The 24,605-nt window shown below is 50.1% G+C and overlaps 2 protein-coding genes across 8 annotated transcripts in view; both read left to right on the plus strand.

The window, feature by feature from the left end:
• The window catches only part of DNAJB14 (DnaJ heat shock protein family (Hsp40) member B14), a 33,290-nt gene extending 24,740 nt beyond the window's left edge, over positions 1 to 8,550 (plus strand). For 6 of the 7 annotated variants that reach the window (XM_054694615.1, XM_054694618.1, XM_037509640.2 and 3 more), the window contains 3 exons: positions 522 to 631; positions 1,435 to 1,607; positions 2,529 to 8,550. In XM_054694615.1, coding sequence (XP_054550590.1) covers positions 522 to 631; positions 1,435 to 1,607; positions 2,529 to 2,653 — 408 coding nt within the window. In that variant the 3' untranslated portion in view covers positions 2,654 to 8,550. The remainder of the gene's footprint in view (positions 1 to 521; positions 632 to 1,434; positions 1,608 to 2,528) is intronic. The other variant, XR_008551580.1, reaches the window with a different exon arrangement.
• A 1,329-nt stretch (positions 8,551 to 9,879) lies between these two features.
• On the plus strand, positions 9,880 to 23,921 carry LAMTOR3 (late endosomal/lysosomal adaptor, MAPK and MTOR activator 3). Its single transcript, XM_037509641.2, has 6 exons — positions 9,880 to 9,947; positions 12,599 to 12,633; positions 16,789 to 16,847; positions 18,617 to 18,750; positions 19,699 to 19,762; positions 21,088 to 23,921. The coding sequence occupies exons 1-6, from the start codon at positions 9,939 to 9,941 to the stop codon at positions 21,159 to 21,161; spliced, it is 375 nt and encodes a 124-aa protein (XP_037365538.1). The 5' UTR covers positions 9,880 to 9,938; the 3' UTR covers positions 21,162 to 23,921.
• The last annotated feature ends 684 nt before the right edge of the window (positions 23,922 to 24,605 follow it).

Here is a 24,605-nt window from a genome sequence, read left to right on the forward strand (position 1 = left end):
CCCTCAGCTCTGGGCCTCTGTGCTGAGTGCAGACACGCCTGCTGTGTGCAGGTTGTGGAGGTAGCTTCTCACTGCAGGTCCTGAGGAATATAGACTCGATATTGAAACACTCAAATTGGAAATGACTTTCCCTGTCCTGCAGCTACGCCCAACTGCAATAGAATTCGATTGCGTGAAGTAGGACGGTGAAGGGGCCACTAGACTAGAAGTGAGAACGCCTGGGTCACAGCTCTGCAGCTGCGAGTTCCAGTGTCCACCCCTAGTCCACGCCGGAAGTGGTATTGCCCCGGCTGCGTGCGGACGACCCTCCCCGGGGAGAGGCGGGGAGAGGTGGCGTTAAGATGAGGCAGGCCGGGATTGCACAGGGCCCTGGGTGAGGCGCTGGGAGTTGTGTTTTTGAGAACCACCCCAGAACCACATGGCCTCAACGTCCCTCTGCCTCTGAAAACGAATGGCCAGTGTTGGATTATTGGCAACTGCATTTCTATTAAAATGTGCTATTCTCTGATGGTTTTTTACAGGGCGGTTTTTCTGTGTTTATCCAGCTGATGCCCATTATTGTGCTGATCCTCGTGTCTCTGCTAAGCCAGCTGATGGTGTCTACCCCTCCTTATTCCTTGTACCCTAGATCGTAAGTACCTCAGTGAAGTTTTACGAAAAAGAATCGTTTCTCATCTCTCTGCTTTAAAGGACCTTGTGCACTTTTGATAAAGTGCCAGGACTCCTGTTCCTACAAGAATTCCCGCTTTGGAAATCTCTGCTTTTTAGAATAGATACTCAGCAGTAATTTTGTGTTATGTTGTTTATGTTTCTTTTCCATTGTGAATAAAGTGCTGTGTTTGAACTTGATAACAATTTGATATAAAGGTAGTATGTTGACATTAAAGAGAAAAAATAGTCTAAAAAGCAAATGTACTTTCAAGACAGAAATAGATTTGTGATTGATCTTACATATATTTGTGTCATTAAGGGGGAACTGACTTCATCATTTGTAAAATATTGATCAGATAAAAGCAAATATTTGTCACTTACTGTCCACCATAGATTATAAGAGCTCAGCATATAAAGGAAATTTTAAGCAACATCCATTCTAGAAAAACTTAATGTAATATTATAAATGTAAAGGAACCTATAAAATCGTATTACTGGTGATTTTACAGTATTAAAAATAGATTGGTTTAAAAGTAAGAAATAATTTATTTCTTCCAAATAAGATTTTTACTAGAAACTGAGAAAACTTTATCAGAAAATAGTATATAAAAACTGGTTACTTTTTAATGACATGACTAGTTTTAGACAATTTGAGATAATATAAATGATTACCAGTGTTAATTCTTAATTCATTGTTCATTGTTTTTGTTAGCTTGCTTTACAGTAACAGATCAGATTATACAGTTTTAATTAAAAAATAATGATCAAACATTTCTTTTACAGTGGATCAGGGCAAACTATTAAAATGCAAACAGAAAACTTGGGTGTCGTTTATTATGTCAACAAGGACTTTAAAAATGAGTATAAAGGAATGTTATTACAAAAGGTGGAGAAGAGTGTGGAAGAGGACTATGTCACTAATATTCGAAATAACTGCTGGAAAGAAAGACAACAGAGTAAGTTCACCAGATGTTTGAGACGTAGAACATTCGGTCTTTGGAGCTGATTACTGTAGAGCTCCCTACTCAGCTAATGTTCTAGAATTGCCTGGCATATACTGGAGCTCAGTACTTAAAGAAAACAGTATGTTTTACTGTACCTATGGCCCGTAAGCAGTATTTGGCACATCACAAGAATTTCATCAATGGTATCTGTGTCATTATTGTCAATAAATATGTGGTTGATAACTGAGTGATACCAAATGCCATGGTATTCAAGATGTTGCCCATTGTAACATGCGTCATTATTTTATATGCCTTCAAGAGTGACTAGAACCCTGATACTAAACTACAGCATGCATTGTAATAGGCAACCTGGCTCAGAGTTAAGTTTGAAACTTCATTATTTTACTGGAAACATTGAGCATTTAAGGTGCGGTGACCTTCTGTGCACGTTTCACTTTTCTTTGCCTCATGCATAGAGAAGTCCCTGGAATACGTAATCCATTTCTCAGCCTTTTCCAACCTCAGCTTCCTTACTTGAATTTTTTTTTTTAATTTATTTATTTATGCATACAAGCACTGGGGTGTAAGCCAGACGTCGGGTGGGTGAGAGGACTCACCAGAGACAGAGTGGGGAGCAGAACTGGCGGATCTACTGAAGCACACTGCTGAGGGGAGCAGCATGGAGACAGGAGAGGGCCGCTGCGCCATGTGGGTAGCTCCCTGATTGGCTGGGGGTCAAACTAGTGCTGCAGAGGCTGCGGAAGCTTCGTAGTACTGAGACCTAACCCCCATGCCCCCAGGGAGGCCCTGGATTTCTTCCTTTAAAAGAAAATCAACTAGAATTGTATTGAAGAGCTTTTATAAAGTACCATTTGAACAGCTAGGTGATGCAAATTACTCCTTACCTAGCAAAATATTTCTGTGTGTTCACAGAAACAGATATGCTGTACGCGGCGAAAGTCTACCGCGACGACCGCCTGCGGAGGAAGGCCGACGCCATGAGCATGGACAACTGCAAGGAGCTGGAGCGGCTGACCAGCATTTACAAAGGAGGTTGACCTGGGCTTTTCCTGGTGACTTTTAGCATCATCTGCATTTTTTCTGTAAGCGTAGTTTCATCATGAGAGTGAAAGAAAAAGATTTGATGCTCAAAACTCAACTGAATCGTCGGTCCCTGAAATCTTGGATTATTTAATGACCTGGCTCCTTTAAATAGTAAGAAACTGAAAACTAAAATTAATACTTTAATTATGCTTCTGCGGTTCCTTTTTTCACTTGAAAAACTTACCTGATTCCTATCTGCAAATGTGTCCAGAAAGGATTATCACACCTGTAGCAGTTCGGTCGTAGTGATCCTCCATCTTTCCCTTGTCATGTAAATATCGATGGAATGGTCGTTTTGTGTACATATAGGTTATTGTCTTTTTATTTCGATTCTTTTAGCGTCTAGCTCCATGTGACACCTCAGTTTCAACGGATGGAATAAATGTTCTAGGACAAAATGGCGTCTCCCTTGTCAGATATTGAATGTGTAGAGTTTAAACAATGCAACTTTTTCAAAAGAAAAAACAAAAGCTGTCTTTGTATAAAATCTTGTAGCATTATCAGCTTAGAGGGAATTGATATTTTTAATATTGCCATTATATTCCAAAATATATATTGAGATAAATGAACTGGTGTATACGATCAGTTTACTATTTATTTAGTTTTATGAAATGCTAAGCCATGCATAGAGAGGAAATGCTATACTGATAGATTTTAAAGAAAATCGGAAGAAGGTTATCTAATTATGAGACAAACAGGGCCTTCAACAGTACATTGCAGTGGTATCATTTGCAATTCCGATAATTACAAGGCCCCCAAATGATCATCTATGTATGTCTTTGAAGGCTGCTACAGTCTATGAAGAAGGGAGCCCGCCAGTTTTCTCCCTATGAAATTTGCATTTTCTTCATAGGGGGTCATTTAAGCAGATTCCAAAACAGAATGGGTTCCTCTCCAGAGAATAAGAAAAATTACTCTTAAAATGAAGCTTTGTGCCTTTTAACCTGATTGCCAACCTGCTAACATACGAGCCGACGGCAGCAACCTTACTGGACAGGAGCCTCTGCTGAACGCCACCCACAGCTGCGGCAGGTAGAGTAGTGATTTCTAGCAAGTGATCCTTACAGAACCCTGCACTAAAGTCCACTTCCCATTGAGTAAGTCACTCACTCCTCTAGGAATAAGGTCCTCATAATAAAATCCATAACAGACATTAGAAAATTCATCTGGAAGTTGAAGTTGTTAGTGACTGTGTAATGGGTATGAACCTGTTTGATTTCTAAGTCTTCTGTCTCAAGAGTTGTAATATTTTAACAATTTACTTCATACTCAGAGGAACATGAACACATCTTTGGGGGTTTTTGTTTTGTTTTGTTTTGTTTTGTTTTGTATGAGACAGAAGTATAGTTCGAGCGGCTCTATTCTTTCAATGGTTTTCCCTTAGTATGGTTAAATTATAGCATCTGTTGCATAAAGTGCTGCAGTAACCCTTCCCTTTTTAAATGTTCTTGTATCCCCTGTTCCAGGTGAATCAATAGAAATGCTGACTGAATCAGTAGGCCCTACCACACAACATACTGTTCTAGGACAACCGGAAGTCTTAACCCACTTCCTCTTAAAAATGTGATCATAAAAAATAGCAGTCCTTAAGATACAATTTCAAGTATTTTCTCAAGCCTGTATAGAGTTTTTAAAAAAAATAAGCTCATAGCCTTCTAAATTTAAAAGTTCACAGACGTGAAAACTTAAGAAAATGTACATGCAATTTTTCATCCACTTATTTTTCCAGTTTCCTCTGGAAACGTGCACTTTTGCGGCTGGTGCCTACGAGAACTGAGCGCTTGCTGACCGACTCCTAGCCCTCACTCTGACTTCAAGGCGCCAGATGACGTCAGCAATCGAAGTGAGGTTAAACATTCTGATGTCTTACTTGCTTTGACAGTATTATATTCCAGCTGCTTTGCTGCATTCCATTACGTTTCAAAAAATGTTCAGGGAAGTATGTTTGATAGAATAAAATTTTAAGCAGCTGTGGGGCATGACTGACCGAGTGCCTGTAACGTAAGCCACATAGTAAGTCCGCGAGTAGAGATTAACTTCTGATGTCCCCTGTATCAGGCAGTGAAGGCACAACCAGGTGTCTCAGAAATCTGGATTCATTCCACAGAGAAGACGAACTTGAGATGTAAGATTTCCATATTTGCTGCTCTTAGAATAAAAATTCCAACATCCACCATCCTATTGTAACTATAGAGTTTGGCAATTTCAATCCATAGCTTGTACTTTACATTTTCATCGTGCCTACAGCCCTCCTCTTTGTATGGCTTTCCTAGCTGTTCTCAGTGGTGTTCTAGATGTCTGGCAGTGATTATTTAGTAATGCTTTACATGTGTATTTTTTCCAAAACCGTTGTCCCTTTGAGGTTGTACAGGATGGTAAATGGTGTCTTTCCTCCTGCTTTTTTGATCCCTTTAGTTTTCAAATTGACTGGTGCTAGCCATTTGTAAGTCTCATAATTTATTTTGGTCAAATACGAGAATTTAATTCTCCACAGTGAAAAATTGCCAGTTCTGTTTCATCCAATAAGTGAAAACAATTTACTTTGGGGACAGATTACATTGGAATGCTTAAGTCAAGATTTGTTGCGTAATTATTGCTTGTTTGTTGATGATTTACATGGGTTTGGTTGAGAAAAGCAAGTCCCGAAGGCACATGGATGCCGATGCACTAAGTCACCTCAGGTGTTGCCAGGGTCAGCGCCTTACTCTAAGTCTACTTTTCCGCCTCAGTTTTATTCCTATTACATCTCCAGTTACTCTAGTATGTAAAATAGTCACTGAGAGAAATGGTTTTCCTATGGATTTCCCTTTCGTTGCTCTGTAGTATTCTCAAAGGCAGCTGTCGTTGAACGAGCGTAGCTGGTACTACTAGCGTATCCCCTGCACAGTTACAGAAAGGCCGGCCTCCCCGGAGCAGGCTGATACCTCCTGCCGCAGGCCCGAGGACCGTCCTTCCTCACTGGACAAGTATTATGTCAAAGGACCAAGCAGGCGAAGAGAGTGCGTGTAGTTATTTAGCTGCCCCACTCACAGCTCGGTCAGTAGAATGTGTGTTCCTCTCTCTGGGCCAAACCAACTGAAAGGACACTCGTGGCTTACGTGAAGTTTAACCTTTGTGACGGAGCTGAAAACTGTGTCTGCTGGCCACCGTAGACCTCTACCCCCATAAAATTCACTATAAACCAGTGAAAAAAGAAGAGTAGCCTCATATTAAACCCCCAATTTTTTAACTTCTCTCTTTACCAAGGAAGAGTGGGAAGAATGAGGATCTTCAAGGAATCCTCGCACATCCCGTCAATTATGTGGCAGACAAGTCAGTCCTAGAATTGAGATGTTGTTTTCTGGCTTCATTACCGCTAAATAGATACTTTCATATAAAGAAACATTTTGCCTCAAAACATTCACTCGATGCATACTCCTTATATTAAGGGTTATGTGATCACATTTTTTGTAAATTCCCTGTATGTAAATTTTTCCCGTTGGTATGTGACCCCTTTTCATTTAATTACCTGCTGGTTTGGGGGCCAATCGAGTTGTGAATATTCTGTGGATGTGTCTGTCCGTGTATAGGTGTATATATGTACATTTTTCCAGCTAATACCTCAAAAGTGATTGTTTAATATATACCACACTGTTTGCACAGAGCAGGGCTTCCGTTAGCAGTGAATATTATTTCCAACTTTGAAAATCAGCCCATGAAATTTCCTGGGTGTACTCTTTGTTGATTTGTTTCATATTTTAAAACAGACTTCTATTGTAAGGCCCACGATTCAAATGTAATTGTATCTTTCTATATATAACTTGGAAATATGTAGGGGTTTCTTGAAAAGTCTTAGTTTTGTAAGTTATCATTAGCAATCGCAGTCACTGGCTGGCAAGCTGAGTAGCTGCTTAGCAGATGCCATGAGTATGAATGTGACACGTCGCGTTTCTTTGGACCAGGGGCCGGGAAGTTCCCCTCTGACACTCTTCTTGGCCATTTAATACCACCACCAAAATGATATGCTGCAATGACATGGGAGTATTTTGAGCATCAACTTCAAAATGAATTGTTTTTGAGTTGCATGGCTCTACCAATGAGGAGAAACTCACACATCAATGTTCCTTTGTCATTTATTTATATTAAGAAATGCTTCTTACCTGTTTTGGTTTTGGTTTGCGACATAGACTTTCCATTTAAAGTTTAAATCGTGTGTTTATAAGAGCTGCAGGTAATTCTCAAGGTGTGATGGTATTTTAGTGGAAGCCTTGCGTAAATTAAATGAAACAAATTTGGTAAGGGAGGTCTTATTTTATCGGTCTATAGTGTATTCAAGATTATACGATTAGGTTTAAAAACGTCTGATTTGTAAAATGCTGTATCAGACACACATAATAAAATTTTCTGTGAGAACTCTTAAAATGCATTTGATTTTTAGTGAGTCTTCTGCTGAATGACTTATGATGAATTTTTGTCTTTCGTTCTCTGCAGTTTATCTCAATATATGAATAAAAAGGTCTGTTCTCACTATAAAGAATCTGTTTTTATCATGTTTTATATTCTTGATAGTCCCTTTCATTAATCCAGCCATTCAAGAAATGTGTGAATGTGAACAAGACAACAGTCCTCATGAAGCTTTCATGTGTCAAGGAGGTCAATGTCACGTCAATAAGGATAATTAAGATGAATGCTGCAAAGAAGTTACATGGTCGTATGATCTTAGGAGATTATTCAGGATAGCACACATCGAAAGATGGAGAATGAGGGAGAGCTTATCAAAAGGTGGGTTTAAGCTGACTCCAAAGGTGTGGGACGAGGAGGAGTAAAGTGAAAGCTCGGGAAATATTTCAGGTGCAGTGCTAAATGGATCAAGTCGTAGAACTTCACGTGCGTGAAAACAAACCTGTATGATTACAGCATAAAGACGGGGTAAGTCAAAGAACTAAACATACAGCAAGATCCCATCACAGGATACATAACACTTGATGATAATGGACTTTAACAGAAACCTTTGAGATTTTTGAGAGTTACGTGATGAGATTTATGGAAATATCATCTTAGATACTAGAAAGGAAGTAAGGGGAGTTATTGTCAAAGGAGATATTCACAACTTAGGCCAGAGTAGACCTAGAGATTCATGAATGATTTTGAAAGACACCCAGAAGGTCTGATCAAGAGAATTCTTTGTTGAATGGAATTTGGAATATAAAGAAGTAGCAAGTAAAATCTTTCCCAAAATTTGACTGTTAAAAAGCGCAAAGAGTGGCCACTGGAAAAGGGTATGGTTTCTAAAGGAGGTTTTTATTTTCTCAATTATTACATGAGAGACCTTGCTACTTCTTTTATTCTGATGGAAAGGAGCAAGAAGAAAATGTGAGCAAAAACAGAGAAAAAGAGAGGTAATAACATTAAGTGCCTGATACAGCCAGAGGATACATTAATTATTGCAAACATGGAGACGTTTTTCTGAGAATTTCCAGGAAGGAATGTGTGGAGCATGTATACAAATGCAGGTAATTTGTGCTACTGGTAGCATGGTGCTATGGATTGCATCTTCCTGATGAAATAGGCAGTTTGTATATGTAAAGTGGGGCCAAGAATGCTAAGCAAAGACTTAGAAATAACCAAGAGAAGTTGAAAAAACTGTTTTCACAGAGTCAGCTGACTAGTGGAAAAGAAGGACTTTAACAGGTTCCAGGTTGGTGACAGTTTACAACCTGTCCGGCTGTGTGTATTTTCATCACAATGGTGGATAGAAGAGAACGTTATTGCATGACCTTGCATAACTGTATTCCAAACGAAAGTCAGAATCAAAATTAGCAAAACGTTTGCAATTTGACTAGTCTAAGTGGTAAAACTGTAGATTTTGTATGCTGGAGAATCAGCAAGACTCCTGTGAGTTTGAATTCCAACTGGAATTTTCATACACAGTAAAGCCAGCTGAAACCCAGACGCTTGTTGATATTTTGATAGAAAAGGAATTTAAAAAGAATGGCGCCTTCTCCGCCATGTACAAAAGCTATGAGAAATGTAAGCTAAAAGCAGAAAGTTGCTGATGTGACTTGCTTACTAGTTTGCTGCTTTTAATACAAGAACAACTGGATGACGAGGTGAAAGGTGTGGGTGGAACCACAGACCTGATACAGCAGGAGACGGGTTATCCGAGCTGTTGGAGCTTCTGGGTTAGAGCTGACAGTAAGACGCGTGCATAAAAATATCCAACAGCCAACAAGCAGCTGTAAATGCGACCCTAGAATTCAGATAAAAGGTGCAATTCAGGACTCGCAGTCTCAGGACACCGTGAGAGACGCAGAAGCCCAGGAGACGCTCGCAATACCAGGACGTCGAGGCGCGGCCGGGCTGCACCGAGCAGAGCCGGGCCCGGGGCTGGGACAGGGCGGGAAGGGCGAGCGGACGGGCCCTGCGGGGCAGTCGCCGCCGAGACCGGCGGGGGCGCTGGCTGCGGGCGGGCAGGGAGAAGGCCGGGACGCCGGGGTTGGGGCTCAGGGGGCACCCCTCGGTGCACGCGGGTTCCCGGGACACGCGGGTTGTGGGTCCCCTCACGCCCGGGCCAGCGCGAGCCCGCGCCCCACACCCTGGCGGGCACGAGACGCCCCGGCGCCCCGCGAACGGGCCTGGTCCCTGGGCGGGCCAGGCCTCCGGGACGCCGGCCTGTCGCGGGGCCCTGGGCGGGGCGAGCTGGACCCGCCGCCCGCCGCCCGGCCCTGACAGCCCCGCGCCCGACCTCCCGCCCTCGAGGCTGGCGACGCAGAGACCACGGCCGCGCGCGCCCGTCGCCGAAATCCCGCGATGCTGTCGCGGTATTGCGTCCCGGGCGAGCGTCGCGCGTCCACCCAAAATGACGTGCAGAGCCTACCGCCTGCGCAGGCGCAGAAAGCAGCAGCGGGAGGCGGGCGTTGAGAGTCAGGGGGCGGTGCCCGGGGTGGGGCGTGGCCTCGCGCTCCGCCCAGCGCCCCTCCCGGAAGTCCCGCCTTCGCCGGGGAGCGAGGCGCCGGAAGTGCGCCGGGCGCGGCGCTGCAGAGTCATGTGACGGGGCTTCCGCGCGCCAGCAGTGACGGCTGGAAGGTACCGCGGGCGCCAGGCGCCCGGTCGCGGGGTCGCGGGCCCGGGGGCGGGCCGTGGGCCGTGGGCGGGGCGGCCGCTGGGGCGCGGCTCGAGCGTCCCGGGGCGGGCGCGGCGGGAGGGTCAGCGCGGTCCTCTCTTGCAGGCGCAGCTCGCGGGCCTGCGGACGCCGGCACCATGGCAGATGTGAGTCGGCCCGCGCGAGACGCGGAGCGGGGGGCGGCGGCGCTCGGGACGAGCGGCTTCGCGTCGGGCCCCGCCCGCCTGGCTTCTCCAGGGTCGGAGCGGGAGGCCGGCGCGGTGATCTGGCCGTGCCCCGGGTCTGTCCCGAGTGGGCAGCCGGACACGGGGCGCCCGTCGTGCGGGCGCGAGGGGCCCTGAGACGCCGCCGTTTGCGTGTCCGGACGGCGGCTCGTGGCCGCGCGGGGCTTCCCCGCGAGTGGTCTTGGCGTCTCTGGCCGCGTTGTAGGAATTTGAGATGATTCCTAACTACGTGGTACCTTTTGAAGCGCCGCAGCGAAAGCTAAAATCTCTAAAATCAAGGTAACGGTACCAGTTTAGAAGCAGCAGGATATTGACACTAATGTTCACTGTTCATACCCTGTTGTTTCCCAGAGGCACGCCAGGTATTCGTCTAACCGTTCAAGTAGAAACAGGAGACAAAATGAATCTAAATGGAGCAGAGAGGCCATAGAGCAAGTGCAGCTTACATGTGTCCACTCCATGCATTCTAGTGGGCGCTGATACACACCCCATCTGGAGCACCTCATACTCAGCCGCAGAGATCCGAAGGTTGAGAGAGACTAAACATTCTCACCTCTTGCTTGAATGACCCCCCCACCTTCCCCAACTGCTCAGATTATGACTGGGGACTGCCTGTTAAACCTGTAGACAGGGTAGCTGGCAGAGTCATTTAGGGAAGATCATTCAGGTTTCCACTGACTCTTTTTTCCTGAAATTGCAATTCTTAGATCCCAGATAAACTTGTTTCCTCATAATAGTGCCTTAACTTTTGGACAGAACGTACGTACTCATTTAATTTTTGCAACAATTTTTACCAGGTCAGTACTGTTACTCCTATGTTATATATGAGGAATAGTAAGTTGGGGAGTTGAGATACCAACCAGGCATATGACTTCAGGACCCCCACTCTTCACCACTGCACTAAAGTGTTCATCACATAATATGAATCTGATTTTTCCTTCTTAGATTGTTGAAGTATGTGTTTCAACATTTAGCCGCTTTTCGATGCCTTTACCACTCTTTTTGGGGTCTTGCATTATATTTTTGAGGCATTATTCTCCAGACATAATCAAATCACTAAAAATCTATTGAATGTTTGCCCTGCGAAGGTAGTCACTGCATCATTCCTCTCCCTAGGGCTTCTTACAGTTTACGAAAAATAGCCAAGTGATTATAGGTATGCTTACATTGCTGTGTGAGAATTCAAGGGAGAGAGCAATTGCATTAGGTTTTTCTATCAGAAGAGCTGACCTGGAGTATTGAGTGGTTGAGTTGTCTCTAAAGGACAAGTAGCTTCTCCAAATGTGGAGAAGCTGTAGGAAGCCCAGTTGAAGCTAGAACTGAGGGCATGTATGAGGGAGGGTACGAAAAACATGTAGAATTAGTTGCACAGCATATTGTAGAACGCCTCAAATAGCTACAGATTGTGTTGTCCAATTAACAGTGGGGAGCAGTTAATTTGAACATTAACTGAACATCTGGGGAGCACCTTGGATGAACATCTGGGGAGCATCTCCAACCCCTGCATCAAAATTTTTTTTAAAGCTTCAGAGTGGTTTCTGTAAGCAAACTTGAGTGTCAGTGCAATTATGACTTTAGAGAAGGAGAATAATTTGATTATTGTCATGCGCGGAAACATGGAATAAAAAAGAGAGACCAGCACGTGGAGTGGGAGACAGTGCGAGTCATTAATAAAGTGAGCTGAACCACATGGCAGTTGAGAAGAAGATCTGGGAAGGGATCACTTTGAAACATTTGACTTAACAAGGAATTAAAAGTGACAAATGTGAGGTTAAGCCTAAAAATTACTCTGTTTTCAAACCTAGATATCAGGGTTGGTGGTGCGGGTACTGGCAACAAGAGAATGGAGAAATTGGGAGTCAGAGAAAACACAAATGAGTTGCATTTTGCACCTGTTTAAGATGTTAAGCAGAAGTAAGCTAGAGATAACATGAAATAAGATGGTAGTTTCAGGTTGCGAAAATAGGACTGGAGATTTAAAACAGCTTTTCTGTGCAGAGCTTATAATTAATACCTGGGTTGTCAGTGAGATTCCATAGAGTATAAAGAGAATACCTGTCTTGATTTTTTTAGTCTTATTTTTGTTCTGTGCTAGACGCTTGACACACATTGTCATTTATCTCGAGTCATGTGAGGAAACTGAGTTTCAGAACAATTAATCCGCTTACCCAGGCTCATTTATGTTGGAAAATATCTGGAGATGGAGGATATAAAAGAGGCCCGTAATATTCTCGAAGGTGAACATAATAGCAATGGGATTAATAAGAGAAGTCTGTTCTAATTTGGCAGCCAGTATGTTTTGTGTTTCCCATTTCTGGTTGTGCAAACTCCTTTACACACACCTTCTCAATATTAGCAGGACACACTTTCTGTGGTTATCCCCATTCAATGAATGGTGAAACTGAGGCTTAGAGAAAAACGTCAGTTAACTTGCTTCTAGACGCAACTACTAAATACCAAGATCAGAAAAAGAAACCATAAGAAGGTTCTAAAACGTGACTAGGACAGCATCTAGACAACCAATGTGAGGCATATTACTGTAATGTGATTTTTTTTTTTTAATTCTCTTTCAGGATCTAAAGCGGTTTCTGTATAAAAAGTTACCAAGGTAAAAAAATTACTAATCTGTTGTTAAATTCTGTAAACTTTAATTTCATGTAATATTTTGTTTCTATTTTTTTTTTAAGATTTATTTATGCATACAAGAGCTGGGGTACAGGCCAGAGATGTGAGGGGGTGAGAGGATTCACCAGAGACAGAGCAGGGAACAGAACAGGCAGACTGACCAAAATCCACTGCTGAGGGCAGCAGCGGGCGAGTCAGGAGAGGTCTGTTGTGCCATGTGGGAATCTCCCTGGCTGGCCGGGAATCAAACTCGTGCTGCAGTGGATTGCTTCATAGGTTGCATCTTAACACTTGCGCCACCAGGGAGGCCCTTGTTTCTATTTTAGAGTGATACTGTGTGTGCTATGCTCTTACCCTGACTGAAGGGGAGTTGTGTTCTCCCCTAACATAACTCCAGCACAAGGCTGTGCGTTTGCACATCCTGAGGCCTAGAGAAAGCCTGTGACCTGGCTAAGCTGGAGCTGCTGGTGTGGCCAGGGGGCTAGAGCTCAGGTTTCTTGCCTCTAGAATTCTCTCTGATACACTGTCAAAGAAGTTTACTGGATTATAGTTTGAAGTAGAGCCATTTTAAGGGTGAAAATTGAGCGCTTCCTTTTATCTTTAATACTGCTTTCAAAAGTCACATGACCTGGAAATGCCAGTTTGTACTCAGTTTGTACTCAGAAACTGGCAGAGCTTTCTTTTGCGCACACCGCCCCATTTGATGTGCCTTTTTTATGACACGGCGTCGTGTTGAGGACAGCAGACTTCACTTTCCATATTTAAGTGATTCGCTGGACTTGGTCACTTTCGCTGATTTGAAATTCTGTAAGTAACACCTTTTGGTCTGTCATTTACTGGACACGATAGCCTCCAAAGTCTATTTGAAGTTAAAAATGACTTTAGATGTGTGTTTACTTTCATAAGTATGAGGAAAGAGTTTGTTTTTTGCCTGAATTCTTTATTGTGTTTTGCTCGTTGGCTTGTGCCTTGACCTTGGTTACAAGCCACTAGGAATTAAGACTACCTCTCGCTCTGGGTTTTCTATTTTTTCTTCCGTATTTCAGAAGAAAACACTATTTAAAATATGACGTCATTGTTACCAGTGATTTCACGTCACATGGTGACAGATACAGAAACAGAAGCACCGGTGACATTTGTGGTCGGGGCCTTGTTCTTTACATGATGGGGGGGAACAGAAGGGCCCTGTGGCTTTCTCAGTGACCGAGGCCAGTGTGCTCATTTTCATGACCGTTTCATGGGGAGCAAATCGGTGTATTCCATCCCCAGAGCTAAGAGAAGGACGAGAAATTCCTGAGCACTGTCAGGGAGAAGTGGCAGAGAACGGACATTGGGCGTGCGGCCAGTGCGTGCACAGTGCAGGGGTCTGGCCGCCGGCGCCTGGCTGCTTTTTTAGATGTACCGCTGTGCCTCGGCCCAGCCGGACAGGTCGAGCACGCGTGCGGTGTGGTTGTGTGTGTTGTTTCATTCTGTCACATGCGACTCTCGGGTCTGTGTGTTGACATCTGGTGGTGACCCAGAGCAGTGTCAGGCTGGCATGGTCGGGACTTCTGTGCTTCAGAATAACCAAAGATTTCATCATCCTGGGAATAAAACTAAGTGTGATGACTCTGAGTACTGATAGAACATTCGCTTTTGTGGAATAAAAGTACTTTTTTTAGGCAGTTTAAAGTCTACATTTCTGAAGATTATGTCATAGATGTTGATGGATTCTTTCAAAAGTGTGGTGTGACTGTCAGTGTCATAGTGCTGGTCAGTTCTTGGTTAAATCTGTGTGGGTCTTTGCTCGTTGTGTGGAATTGGAAACACCTTTTATGCTTGTGCCCTGCATGTTTTCACACACGCAGGTACTGTAAGTGTGGGAGTCATCTTCTGCTCTGCAACATTGAGCTCTGAATTTCGTGTCCATTAGGAAGAAAGTCTGTCCTAATCCCCTCTGTGTGGGTGCACTTATCGGCGTTTAAATTCATTACCATAAAAGTAAGAAAAAAGAAGCTACCGTAGTAACAGCTACTTGGAAACTTTGTTGCAGTGTTCTCCCTTTTTAAAAATTGGCTCATTTTTTGAGGAGGCAGTGTCAGGTGAGAAGCTCCCCGTCCCTGTGCTCTTGCCACTGCCGTCCCTTCCGGAAGGAGACGTGTCATGCTCCAGACGTGTATGTACGCGCGTCCGGAGACAGAAACACATGGTGGATCCGCTGAGACCGCAGCTGTGCAGAGTGGGGTCTTATAAACCATCAAAATGCATTGCTCGCAGTCCTGGAGGCGGGGCCGCGCGACCCGGCTGCCAGCAGGCTCTGGTGCTGGCGAGAACCGCTGTCTGGGTCGCCGCCGCTGACTCCCTCTCCGGCCTCTGATGGAATCCGGGCGTGAGGACGCCTTCCTCAGGGGCCCACCTGTCACATCTCCCAGGCCTGTCATCTCTGAGTGGAGTTTCAGCAGATGTGGGGGTGGCTCAGACGTGCAGTGATGGCAGCATGCGCGCACAGCGTGCACATTCACTGAGTTGCTCTCCTCAGAACACGTGGGTGCTCTGGTGTGGTTCCCGCTTCCTGCGGCTGTGGCCGGCCTCTCGGTGGCCCAGCGCTCGCGGAGTGGCCGCACCTTAGGCAGGGGAGGGTCCCGTGGCTGGCTGTCCTGACGTAGCTGACTGGTCTTTGGGGGACTCCTCGGCCCCGTCTTTCCCCGTCTCAGAAGACATCACTCTTGCCTGCGCCGGTGGTCGTGCGTGCGGCTGTCTGCGGCCTGCGTTTAGCTTAGATTTGTCCTACGGTGGGTGTTTTGATCCGTACGTGATTTCAGGAGTGAATGAATTAGCAGGTGATACCAGGAAATATTAATGTACAGCTGTCCGTTGTTATTTTTATGTGAACAGAGAAATGCTTTTGTTTGTAGTGTTTCCTCAGAATGTACTAACAATATCTGGTTAAAGTTTTAGACAATGGGATTTTCAAGTATTGGGTTTCACCGTGTTAGTGTGAATAGCCCCCGTTCCTGAGGTCACACAGCAGGCCTGGCGCCGTGAGGCGTGGGCGGGATGGGCTCCCGGCGGGACTCGGAGGCGGCGGAGTTGCCGTCCACAGGCTCGAGGCCTGTGCTCCGCTCAGGGCTTCGGTGTGGCGTAAATGTTGAAAGCGGGGACTGTTCTCCCGAGCCATGGGTTAGGGCTATGATTTTCAGCTCCTGTTGGTAAAGAGCCTCACCCTTGCCGTAGTCCTTACCCTGCAGGGATCGATTATCTCGTGGTCCGTGTCCAGATGATGCGCGGTGTTCGTTAATAATTACTTAGAATACCGCCCGCGCGCCAGCCTCCACGCGTGTCTTGTTACCCGTCATACTGCCAGGCAAGTCCTCGCCCCTCAGCTCTCGCCGGCGTGGCGCGGGCAGCACTCGCGGACCGCGGGCGGTAGGGGCTTGGGCCCGCCCGGGTCTTTCTAGCCTGGAGCTGGGGTGGTGACCCCTGGGCTTCCTTGGGCTTCTGGACACGCGGCTGGACAGCCCTCATTTTCTCTGGTCTGCTGCTTGGACCTAGAGTCCTCTCTTCCGCCCTCATCAGCACAGTAACTTGTCCTCTAAGCCACCGCCGCCTCTGGGAAGCCTTCTGGGCCTGGGTAGGCCGGCCTCCCTGCCTCGATGTCCTGGGGCGCTCGCCCCTGGTGAGGCTTTTGTGTTTGTAGCGGATGCCTGGTTTGACGGCCCCCCGGGGTTCGGTGAAGGGAGGGCTTTCTGCTGCTCCTCGCGCCCGAAATCCTGAGCGCCGCACAGATGGGCCCTGGATGTCTGCGCACACGAGGCCGAGGAGAGCACGCGTCTCTGGCTGGCTCGCTGGCTCGCTGCGGTGTTTGTCATACTGTCGCAGAACATGGAGGGGGGTCAGCAGTTTCCATGGGAAGCAAGTGTGTTTCAGACCATCCCGAAACCACTTCAGTGTGTGAAATTTATGACCGAGTCAGCCGTATCCTGACGTTCACTCTCTGGAAGAATTTCCGCAGCCTCGTAGCGAGGCGCTCCCGGTACCCAGAGGTGCGTGGCCTCTGTGTTTTGGGAGTGTACGTGAAATTAGCGTCGTGACGTTGAGGTGCCTGTTGTGAGAACACGGAATGTTTGGTGCTGTAGTAACCGCTGCTTTTCCCCCCTAGCGTGGAGGGCCTGCATGCTGTCGTGGTGTCCGACCGAGACGGGGTGCCCGTGGTCAAAGGTAAGGCCTTGCACGCGCCTGTCCCGCGTGCCGTGCCGCAGGGGGGCCTGTGCGTCCGGGCTGCCCCGAAGGCGGGTCTGTCAGCGCACGGCAGTGCAGTCCGCTGGTGCTCGTAGAGGGGGCATGTTGGCCTCTGTATGTGAAGGTCGGCCGGAACCTGTGCTGAAGACGCAGGGCACAGCCACGGATGAAGCTTCCTTTGTCACAAGCCCGGTCCCCGCTCAAGGCAGCTTAGTGTGTCATGCCAGCCGCTCGCAGCCTCCGAGCCGAGAGCAGCTGACGCGCGGCTGCGTACATCATCGTGCAGGCGGCCCCGTGCATGTTCTTTGTTTTTGTTTTTGTTTTTCAATTTTAATGATGGTGTTAGGATAAACATGCATGTACGGCGCGTCCCCTGTTGCGTTGTAATGACTCCAGACGGTGGCCGCCGCCTGCCGGGCTGGCACAGTCTCCCGCGTCCCTGTGGCTCTTCTCCCGCGTCCGCAGGTGCGCGACGGGCTCGCCTCAGTGGCCCCCGCTGGAGGAAGCGCGCGCACGCGCAGGCCGAGCCTGCAAGGAAGGGCATGCGTCCAGCCGGGGGCCCCCGGGAGCCCGCGCTGTCGGGGTAGCTGCCTTGGGTTTGTCCCTGGGCTTTGCTGACGCCACCAGACGTGCGCCGTGGCGCCTCCCTGTTGGCCCGCGCTCAGCTTGTCCTCCGGAGCCGCCGTTCCCGGGAGCCCCGCCCCGGTTCCGTGGCGGCGCGCTCCGTGTAGCCCGTCACGTGTTGATGGTTTTGCTTCAGCTTTCATACTGGAAAGAAGATCTTTTTCAACTTTACGATGCTGCAGTTAACCAGAGTCTGCCGAAGAAGCATCGGACTCATTTTCAGAGTGTGGATTTTCGATTTTAATTTTTTTAAGTATGTATGAGCTACTCCAGAGTGGGTACTTCACTACTTCCTCTTCTGGAATGTCTGTGGCGCCGGCCACTGCAGGAGCTTTGCCAGAGACCCATGGAGCGGGGCCCCGCGCGCCTCGCTGATGGCGTGTCTCCCGCCTGGCCTCGCCACCTTCCTCAGACGCGCTCAGGCGGTGGGGCCGCAGGCATGTTTGGAGATGAGCTCATTCCGTCTGCCGGCCCCTGAGCAAGGCCGGCCGGGGCCGCGCTGGACGCAGCCGTGGCGGCTGGAGCTGTGGTCGCAGCCGGCGCCAGAATCGTCGTCGCTGCCGTCGGGCCGTGGACTCAGGGCTGGCTCCAGCGCTCTCCTTCCCGCCGCAAAGCCTGGCCCCTCGGGCCCCCTCACCTTCCCTCACGCTCAGTTCTGTGCGGGGGCTTGGAACAGGACCCTCCCGGGGCGCTCCCCGCTCCCCTTCTCTGGGGCCTCACTGGTAAAGCCTTCAGCTTTGCCCTGCGTGGAGCAGGACCCGCGTTCACGCCTTGGAGCGCCGGCAGCTTCCCGCGGGCAGCCGACAGGGCCGGACTGCGAGCCGTGCCGCGCTGCTTGTGAAAGCAAAGACTCCTGCAGCCTCTTCCGCCCACTTCACCAGAACGCTCTGCCTATCAAATAGCGAATAGTTGTGTTACACGTGATGTCACACACTGTTACACATCTCCGTGGCTCTGAGGAGTGCACACCCTTACACGGTGCAGTCCGCGTGCCTTCCCGGCTCGTGGAGCGGCGTGTAATGTCGTGACGCATCGCCACAGACCCACGTTTTCAGGTGCTGTGAGCCCCCCCCCGCCCCCCACCCCCCGCCATTTCTTTTTATTGAAATCGTTTCTGTTCCCAGTGGCCAATGACAACGCCCCGGAGCACGCTCTGAGACCCAGTTTCTTGTCCACCTTCGCCCTCGCCACGGACCAGGGGAGCAAACTCGGCCTCTCGAAAAATAAAAGTATCATCTGTTACTATAACACCTACCAGGTAAGCGCGTGGTTAGCAGGGCTTTGCAGATCGGCCCCAGCGCCTGCCCTCTCTAGCGGACGGCTCCTGCCATGATTCTACCCGTTAGCTTTGAGGACATGGCCTTTGGAGCTCTCCGCTGCGCAGCTCCTCGGCGTTCCCTGGGGAGCACTGTGGGCCGCGGGGGAGACCTGCCCATGTTCCGCCAGCAGAGGGCGCCCTCCGCCGCCCCTAGGCCGCTCCTCCTGGCGCAGGTCATAAGCAAACGCGGCCTGGACTCACATAGAAGTTTCCTTACCTTGTTACTGCCGCCCGTGCCCGTCGCTGGCTGTGGAGAGTGTGTGTGAGCGAGGTTACTGTACGCAGGAAAGAGAGATTTCTGCCAGCCTTGGGACGCACAGGTGCATGTTCCTCTGTCAGATAGATTCCTGGCTTCTGCTCCCAGGGATGCTTCCGAGGGTGGCTTTGGAACTGTTGATGGATGCGACTAGCATTTTCTGTCTCCAGGTTACCGTTTATTTTGTGCTGTGTAAATACTAGCCCATCTGAACTTCGGTTTCACTGATGAGGATTACGTTGAGGCTGAGTTTTTTTTTTTTAAGGTAGCTAACTTAAAGTTACTTAGGCACACGGCGTGAAAAATCAGGACGCTAGAACGTAAGCGAATGACCGGGAGACACTGCGCGGAGCCGTTGCTGGTATCGGGCCCTGCCCGTGTCGCCGGCACGCCCTGGGCCTCAGACGGGCGGGCGAGGAGGGCGCGGGCGGCGGCGTGACTGCCTCTGAGCGGCGCTCAGCACTGGGCTCTGCGCACATGCCGGTGTTGATTTCCGGCCTTCCGTGCTCCGTGACGCCGCCGTGATGGCAGGCGAGTGGCGACGCTAGGCCTTTGAAAGGTGGAGCTGTTGCGTCTGACTGATGACCAGCTTCACAGCACGACCCCTGATTCCCACCTCGTTTTCTTATTAGGTGGTTCAGTTCAACCGCTTGCCCTTGGTGGTGAGTTTCATCGCCAGCAGCAGTGCCAACACAGGTGAGTTTCGGTGCCCTGCGTGCAGCTCTCCCGTCCGCGGTGAGCAGTCGGACCCTCTGGGAATAGTGGGTGACAGCCAGAAAACCGCAGTCCGAGCCCAGCTGCCCCGTCCTTGCTGCCTGCTCTCTCACGGCAGCACCTCTGCGCTCGGGCTGCCGTTCCCGTATGTGAAGCCGACCGCCTCTCTGAGGGCCCTTCTGGTCCAGGCGGGGTGGTGTGTGAGTATGAGACCCTTGAAAATAGAAAGCAGCATCAGACACGTCCTCGCCTTTGGATTGCTGCATTTTGCTCAAAGTCGGCTTCCGGAGATGCTGGCGAACAGGGCAGAGCAGACAGCGAGGGCGGGGTGTGCCGCTCCCCTGGGTGCGCGGGCCAGGGCGAATGTGGGCGAGGATGTAGCGAGGACGAGGAGGGCGAACAAGCTCATGATTTTCCTGAAGCTCAAAGTGGAGAGTGGTTCCCGCATGGGAGGGCCGGGGAGGGGAGCTGCCCACGGCCACGGCCTTCCCTGCGCTGTCACGGGTGACATGACAAGGCGCGGCCCGTTTTCATGTTTTGATTCCCTTTGGATTAAGTGGGACTGTGAAAGGTGAGTCTCCTTCACATGTGACTGCTCTTCAGACCTGAACTTCCTGTGTTTCCTTTCCAAGCTATTTGAGTAAGTTGTTTCCAGCCGCGTCCTTAGAGAAGTCGTCTGTAAGATGAGCGGGTTCGGCGGGGTGAGCTGTAGGGTCTCTTCTCTAAATCTTCTAGCAAAAAAAACCACGTTTTTTATCGTAAAAACTACCTGGGGTGGAGAGCTTTGTAAATTACAGAGGAGGGTAGAGGCGTCCGGACTGGAGTAAAGGAAACCTCAGTTGTGAGGACGCTACACAGTAGCACACGTGCTGCGCGGTCAGCTGGGGTGTCTGGAGTCTATTTGGGCGCTTATTTCTTTGCTCGAGGTTAGAGCCCCCTGTCTGTTGGTCGGGTTTGTTAAGAATCAGGGGAAACGTTTATTTAGTAAAAACGGTGTATTTATTTCCGAGTCAGCGCAGATTTTGAACCGTTAAGGTTTTCCTTTTAAAACTCCAAAAGCGTGGGGCGTGTAATTCCGTGTCCCCTCATATGTGTGTGTGTATTCATCTGCTTTGATAATAGAGGATTAAAGTAGCTTCATTATAAATGCCGGGTGTTTTGTTGCTTAGAATTACAGTACCGCGTTTCAGGTGCAGGGAATCCCTGGTGTCATGGACTGTCCTGTAACTGCTCACCAGAGAGAATTGAAGTGAAACTTTTCAAGAACGTTTTCCAGGGTGCTCATTGTCTTGCTCTTTTCATTTTAGGACTAATCGTCAGCCTAGAAAAGGAACTCGCTCCATTATTTGAAGCCTTGAGACAAGTTGTGGAAGTTTCTTAAGCCGACAGTGGCTTCGGTGTGTGCTCTGCCTCGTCAGAGCCCAGCTCCAGGCACCAATCTTGAGACCGCGCTTGTACCCGAGCAGTAAACGCCCGCCCCTCCCCCCTTCTCTACGGACACGCCGGCCTCTCCTCGTGTGGGCCGCGCTCCCCCCGCGCGGGGACACGGCGGCGCCAGGCGTGGGCGACATCTGCTCGGCGGGTCGGAGTCACCATGGAGCTCGACCCCCTTGAGCCGGATGCTCCGTGCGGCCCCTGCACACAGGCCTGAGAGGGAGCAGCCCTTTCTGTCGTGAATACTAGGACCGGCTGGTCTTCATTTTGTGTCGCTGCTTTGTGTGAAAACTACAGCACGGCCAGGTGAAAGGAATAAAGTCAGTACAATCACTCGGCTTCCCGCGCGTGTGTGGTGCGGGTGGCGGAGAGGCGTGTGCCCAGGACTCCTCGGGGCGCTCCCCTTTGGTGAAAACCAGAGAGAATGTCTGTCCCTCCTGTGCTGCGGTCACCGCCGCGGTCTCGTGGTCACGTGGTCTTGCTCTCGGGTTCACGGTCAGGTTCTCTTTGCACTGACGTGTAGAAACAGCACAGTCGTTGCTGGTCAGACCTGAATATGTTTTTTTTAAGGATAGCTGGAGCACTCAAGTTTTTCCCTGCAGGTCTTTCAAAACTTTCAGAGGAGAACGTCATCCAGCCTTGCATTCACGCGAACCAGAGGCTGGTTTGGAGACTTTCGGCAAAAACTCAGTGGCGTGGTTTGCTTCCCGCCAGCCCAGCGAGTCCCCCCAGGAGAGCCTCGCAGGGACGCCGCCCACGGCTCGCACTTGCCGGTTTCCTCCCGGGTCCCTGCACACGCAGAGTCTGCCACTGGCGTCGGGCCGAGCCCACGCTCTGAACACCCCTTGCATGCTTTCACACAGCTGCCACCCCGCTGACTGCGGGGCGCGCGGTCCCCACCCACGCCCTGTGCACTGGACTGTGTGCAGAGGGGGCCCTCGGGTGGCGAGGTCAGGTGCTCGGTGGCTGCACCGCAGCTTCTGAGACGCCCTGCGTCAGACGGGAGGACGTGCTTCTGCCTGCCAGGTACAGCCAGCTGCCCCCGGGGCCTTTGGTAATGCGCAAGAGGAAGGCATCTGGGAGGGCAGCAGCTGCATCAGTTTACAAGGGACGGGCGCACATCTGGAACAACAGCTGTTTGCGTCACCAGCTGGGCGAGTTGGATAATCCACACCCCTCTGCGTGGGCTGAGTGGGGACGTAGTGCGGCCCGAGGCTCCAAGGCCTAGTCGCTGCTCCTCCCCAGGATGCTGGCTTCGCTGTGGGTTTGCTCTCCTGAGTAGGAGCTGTGCTGTGAGCAGGACACGCAGGGCAGAGGGCAGAAGCTGTTTGCAGCTTACAGCCGCGTGACCATCGCTTCGTGTCTATTCTGGAAATGTTAGGATTGTGATACTTAGTTTTACTTTCTCTAGTAATTTCTTTTTTTTGGATCTTAGGAAATCCCAGTCTGTCATCAGATATTTTTAAAGAGGAAATCCAGTGCTTCACACATCTGATTTCCACAGCTCTGCTTCCGCCAGGCCAGGCCTGGAGCCGCTGGGTGTGCCCCAGCTCAGTGCTGGAGCACCGTTCGCTTGGCCGGGAGAACTTTGGCAAAAATACGCCAGTGCCGCAGCCTGTGTGAGGGGGAGCCGAGAGGAGGGGGGTCCTGATGCCCACCCTGTGACTGTCCCCAGCCCTGAGTCTGGGACAGGGATGTGAGTCTCCACCCGTGCCCTGTGTGTGCAGGGCCAGGGCCCGGGAGCTGCTGGCTGTGCCGCGCTGCGGACCTGTTGCGGCAAGTCCCCCCGGTACCAGCCAAGCCTGCCCTGGCTGGGCGACATGATGGGGCAGGTGGTCAGGGACCCCAGCGGGTTCCCATCATGCACTGGACTAGGGAACCTGTATAGGACCCCAGGCCTGTCAGCATCAGGGCCTCATGCCCACCCAACAACCCACTTGGCCTGCTCCGGCACGAGGCCCCGCCCTCTTGGAGATGCAGTTGTGACCCGTTTAGGGTGACGAGAGGCTGGGACGGCAGCCAGTGTTGACCCCACGATGCTGGGTCGGCTCATGCACCCTGCCAACAGGAGTGTGTGCGCACGTCCGCGCACCCCCCGCCAGCCTGAGCCTCGCCTGCAGGATGCTGTGCTTCCTCACGCCGTCCTCCACCTCTGCTTGGGGCCCCAGCTTTGCCTCCCTGTAGCTCAGTCTAACTGAGGTGGGTTCCTCGCTGCTAGTCATGAGACTAATCTTTGTACTTCGTTTAAATTACAGATGAGGGCCTCCCCGGTGGCGCAGCGGGTTTGGGGGCCGGGCCATGGGAAATTGCGTTCAGGGGGGTCCTTAGCCAGACCGCCGTCTTAGAACCTTGAGGACAAGCCCAACAACTCTTTGCATCTTAAGTTCTTTTGAGAGGCCTCCCTGATGGCACAAGGGGTTAAGCGTCAGCACCATGAAGCTGTCCAGTCACTGCAGCACAAGTTCCATCCCCGGCCAGGGAGCTCCCCACATGGCGCAGCAGACCTCCCCTGTCTCACCCGCTGCTCCCCTCAGCAGCGGATTTCATCAGTCTGCCTGTTCTCCCTGCTCTGCCTCTGGTGAATCCGCTCACCCTCCCGCGCCTCTGGCCTGCACCCCAGCTCTTGTATAAAAATAAATAAATCTTTAAAAAAAAATAAGTTACAAATGCAAATTTTAATAGCAAACTAGTACAAGTACAGCAAAATCTCACTTTCTCTAGTAAAGAATAAATAGAAGCCCGTATTTCACACGTGCACACAGTGTCACTGCACAAGGAGACACCCTGGGTCCTGGGGCCAGGAAGGCGCTCTCCTTCCTGCTCGCTCCAAACGCGCCGTGCACCCTGGCGCCCGAGCACCCCCGTGACGGGCACAGCCGCGCACAGCGCCCGTCTTACTGACACGGGAATGTGCTGCTCGCCCCGGGCGTTTAAATAACAACCGTATTTACAAGGAGCCCTCGGACATCAGCGTGTCCCCTCAGCGCTCTGCACCCTCGTGGTTATTTCCAGGCACTTTCTCCACCTTCAGCTCCCCTCGGTCTCTGGCTGGGACAGCGGGATGGGCAGGAGAGAGGCGCCCGGGGCGCGCACACATGCTGCCAGCGCTGGCGTCTCTTTCCCCAATTTCTGTCTTTACTTCTGAACGTTGGGGTTAGTGTTGCTCCCTCAGCGGGAGTGGGAGCCATTGCTGTGTCACCCTCGTGACCTGCTGCAGTCCCAGCTCCAGGGGCGCGGGGTCAGGGGGTCTCTCCGGCCGTCTGGAGACCCTTAGTGCTCGTGCGTGCTCCAGGGCGGGCGCGGGGCGAGTCCCAGTGACGGTCACTTCCTCGCGCTCTCACGCGGCCGCCTCCCCCCTCGGACGTGCCCCCGGTGAGGCCAGATTGGTCGT

This window comes from Talpa occidentalis, unplaced genomic scaffold, assembly GCF_014898055.3.
Source record: "Talpa occidentalis isolate TD23 unplaced genomic scaffold, MPIMG_talOcc4v2.1 talOcc4.13, whole genome shotgun sequence".
Classification (NCBI taxonomy): Eukaryota; Metazoa; Chordata; class Mammalia; order Eulipotyphla; family Talpidae; genus Talpa; species Talpa occidentalis.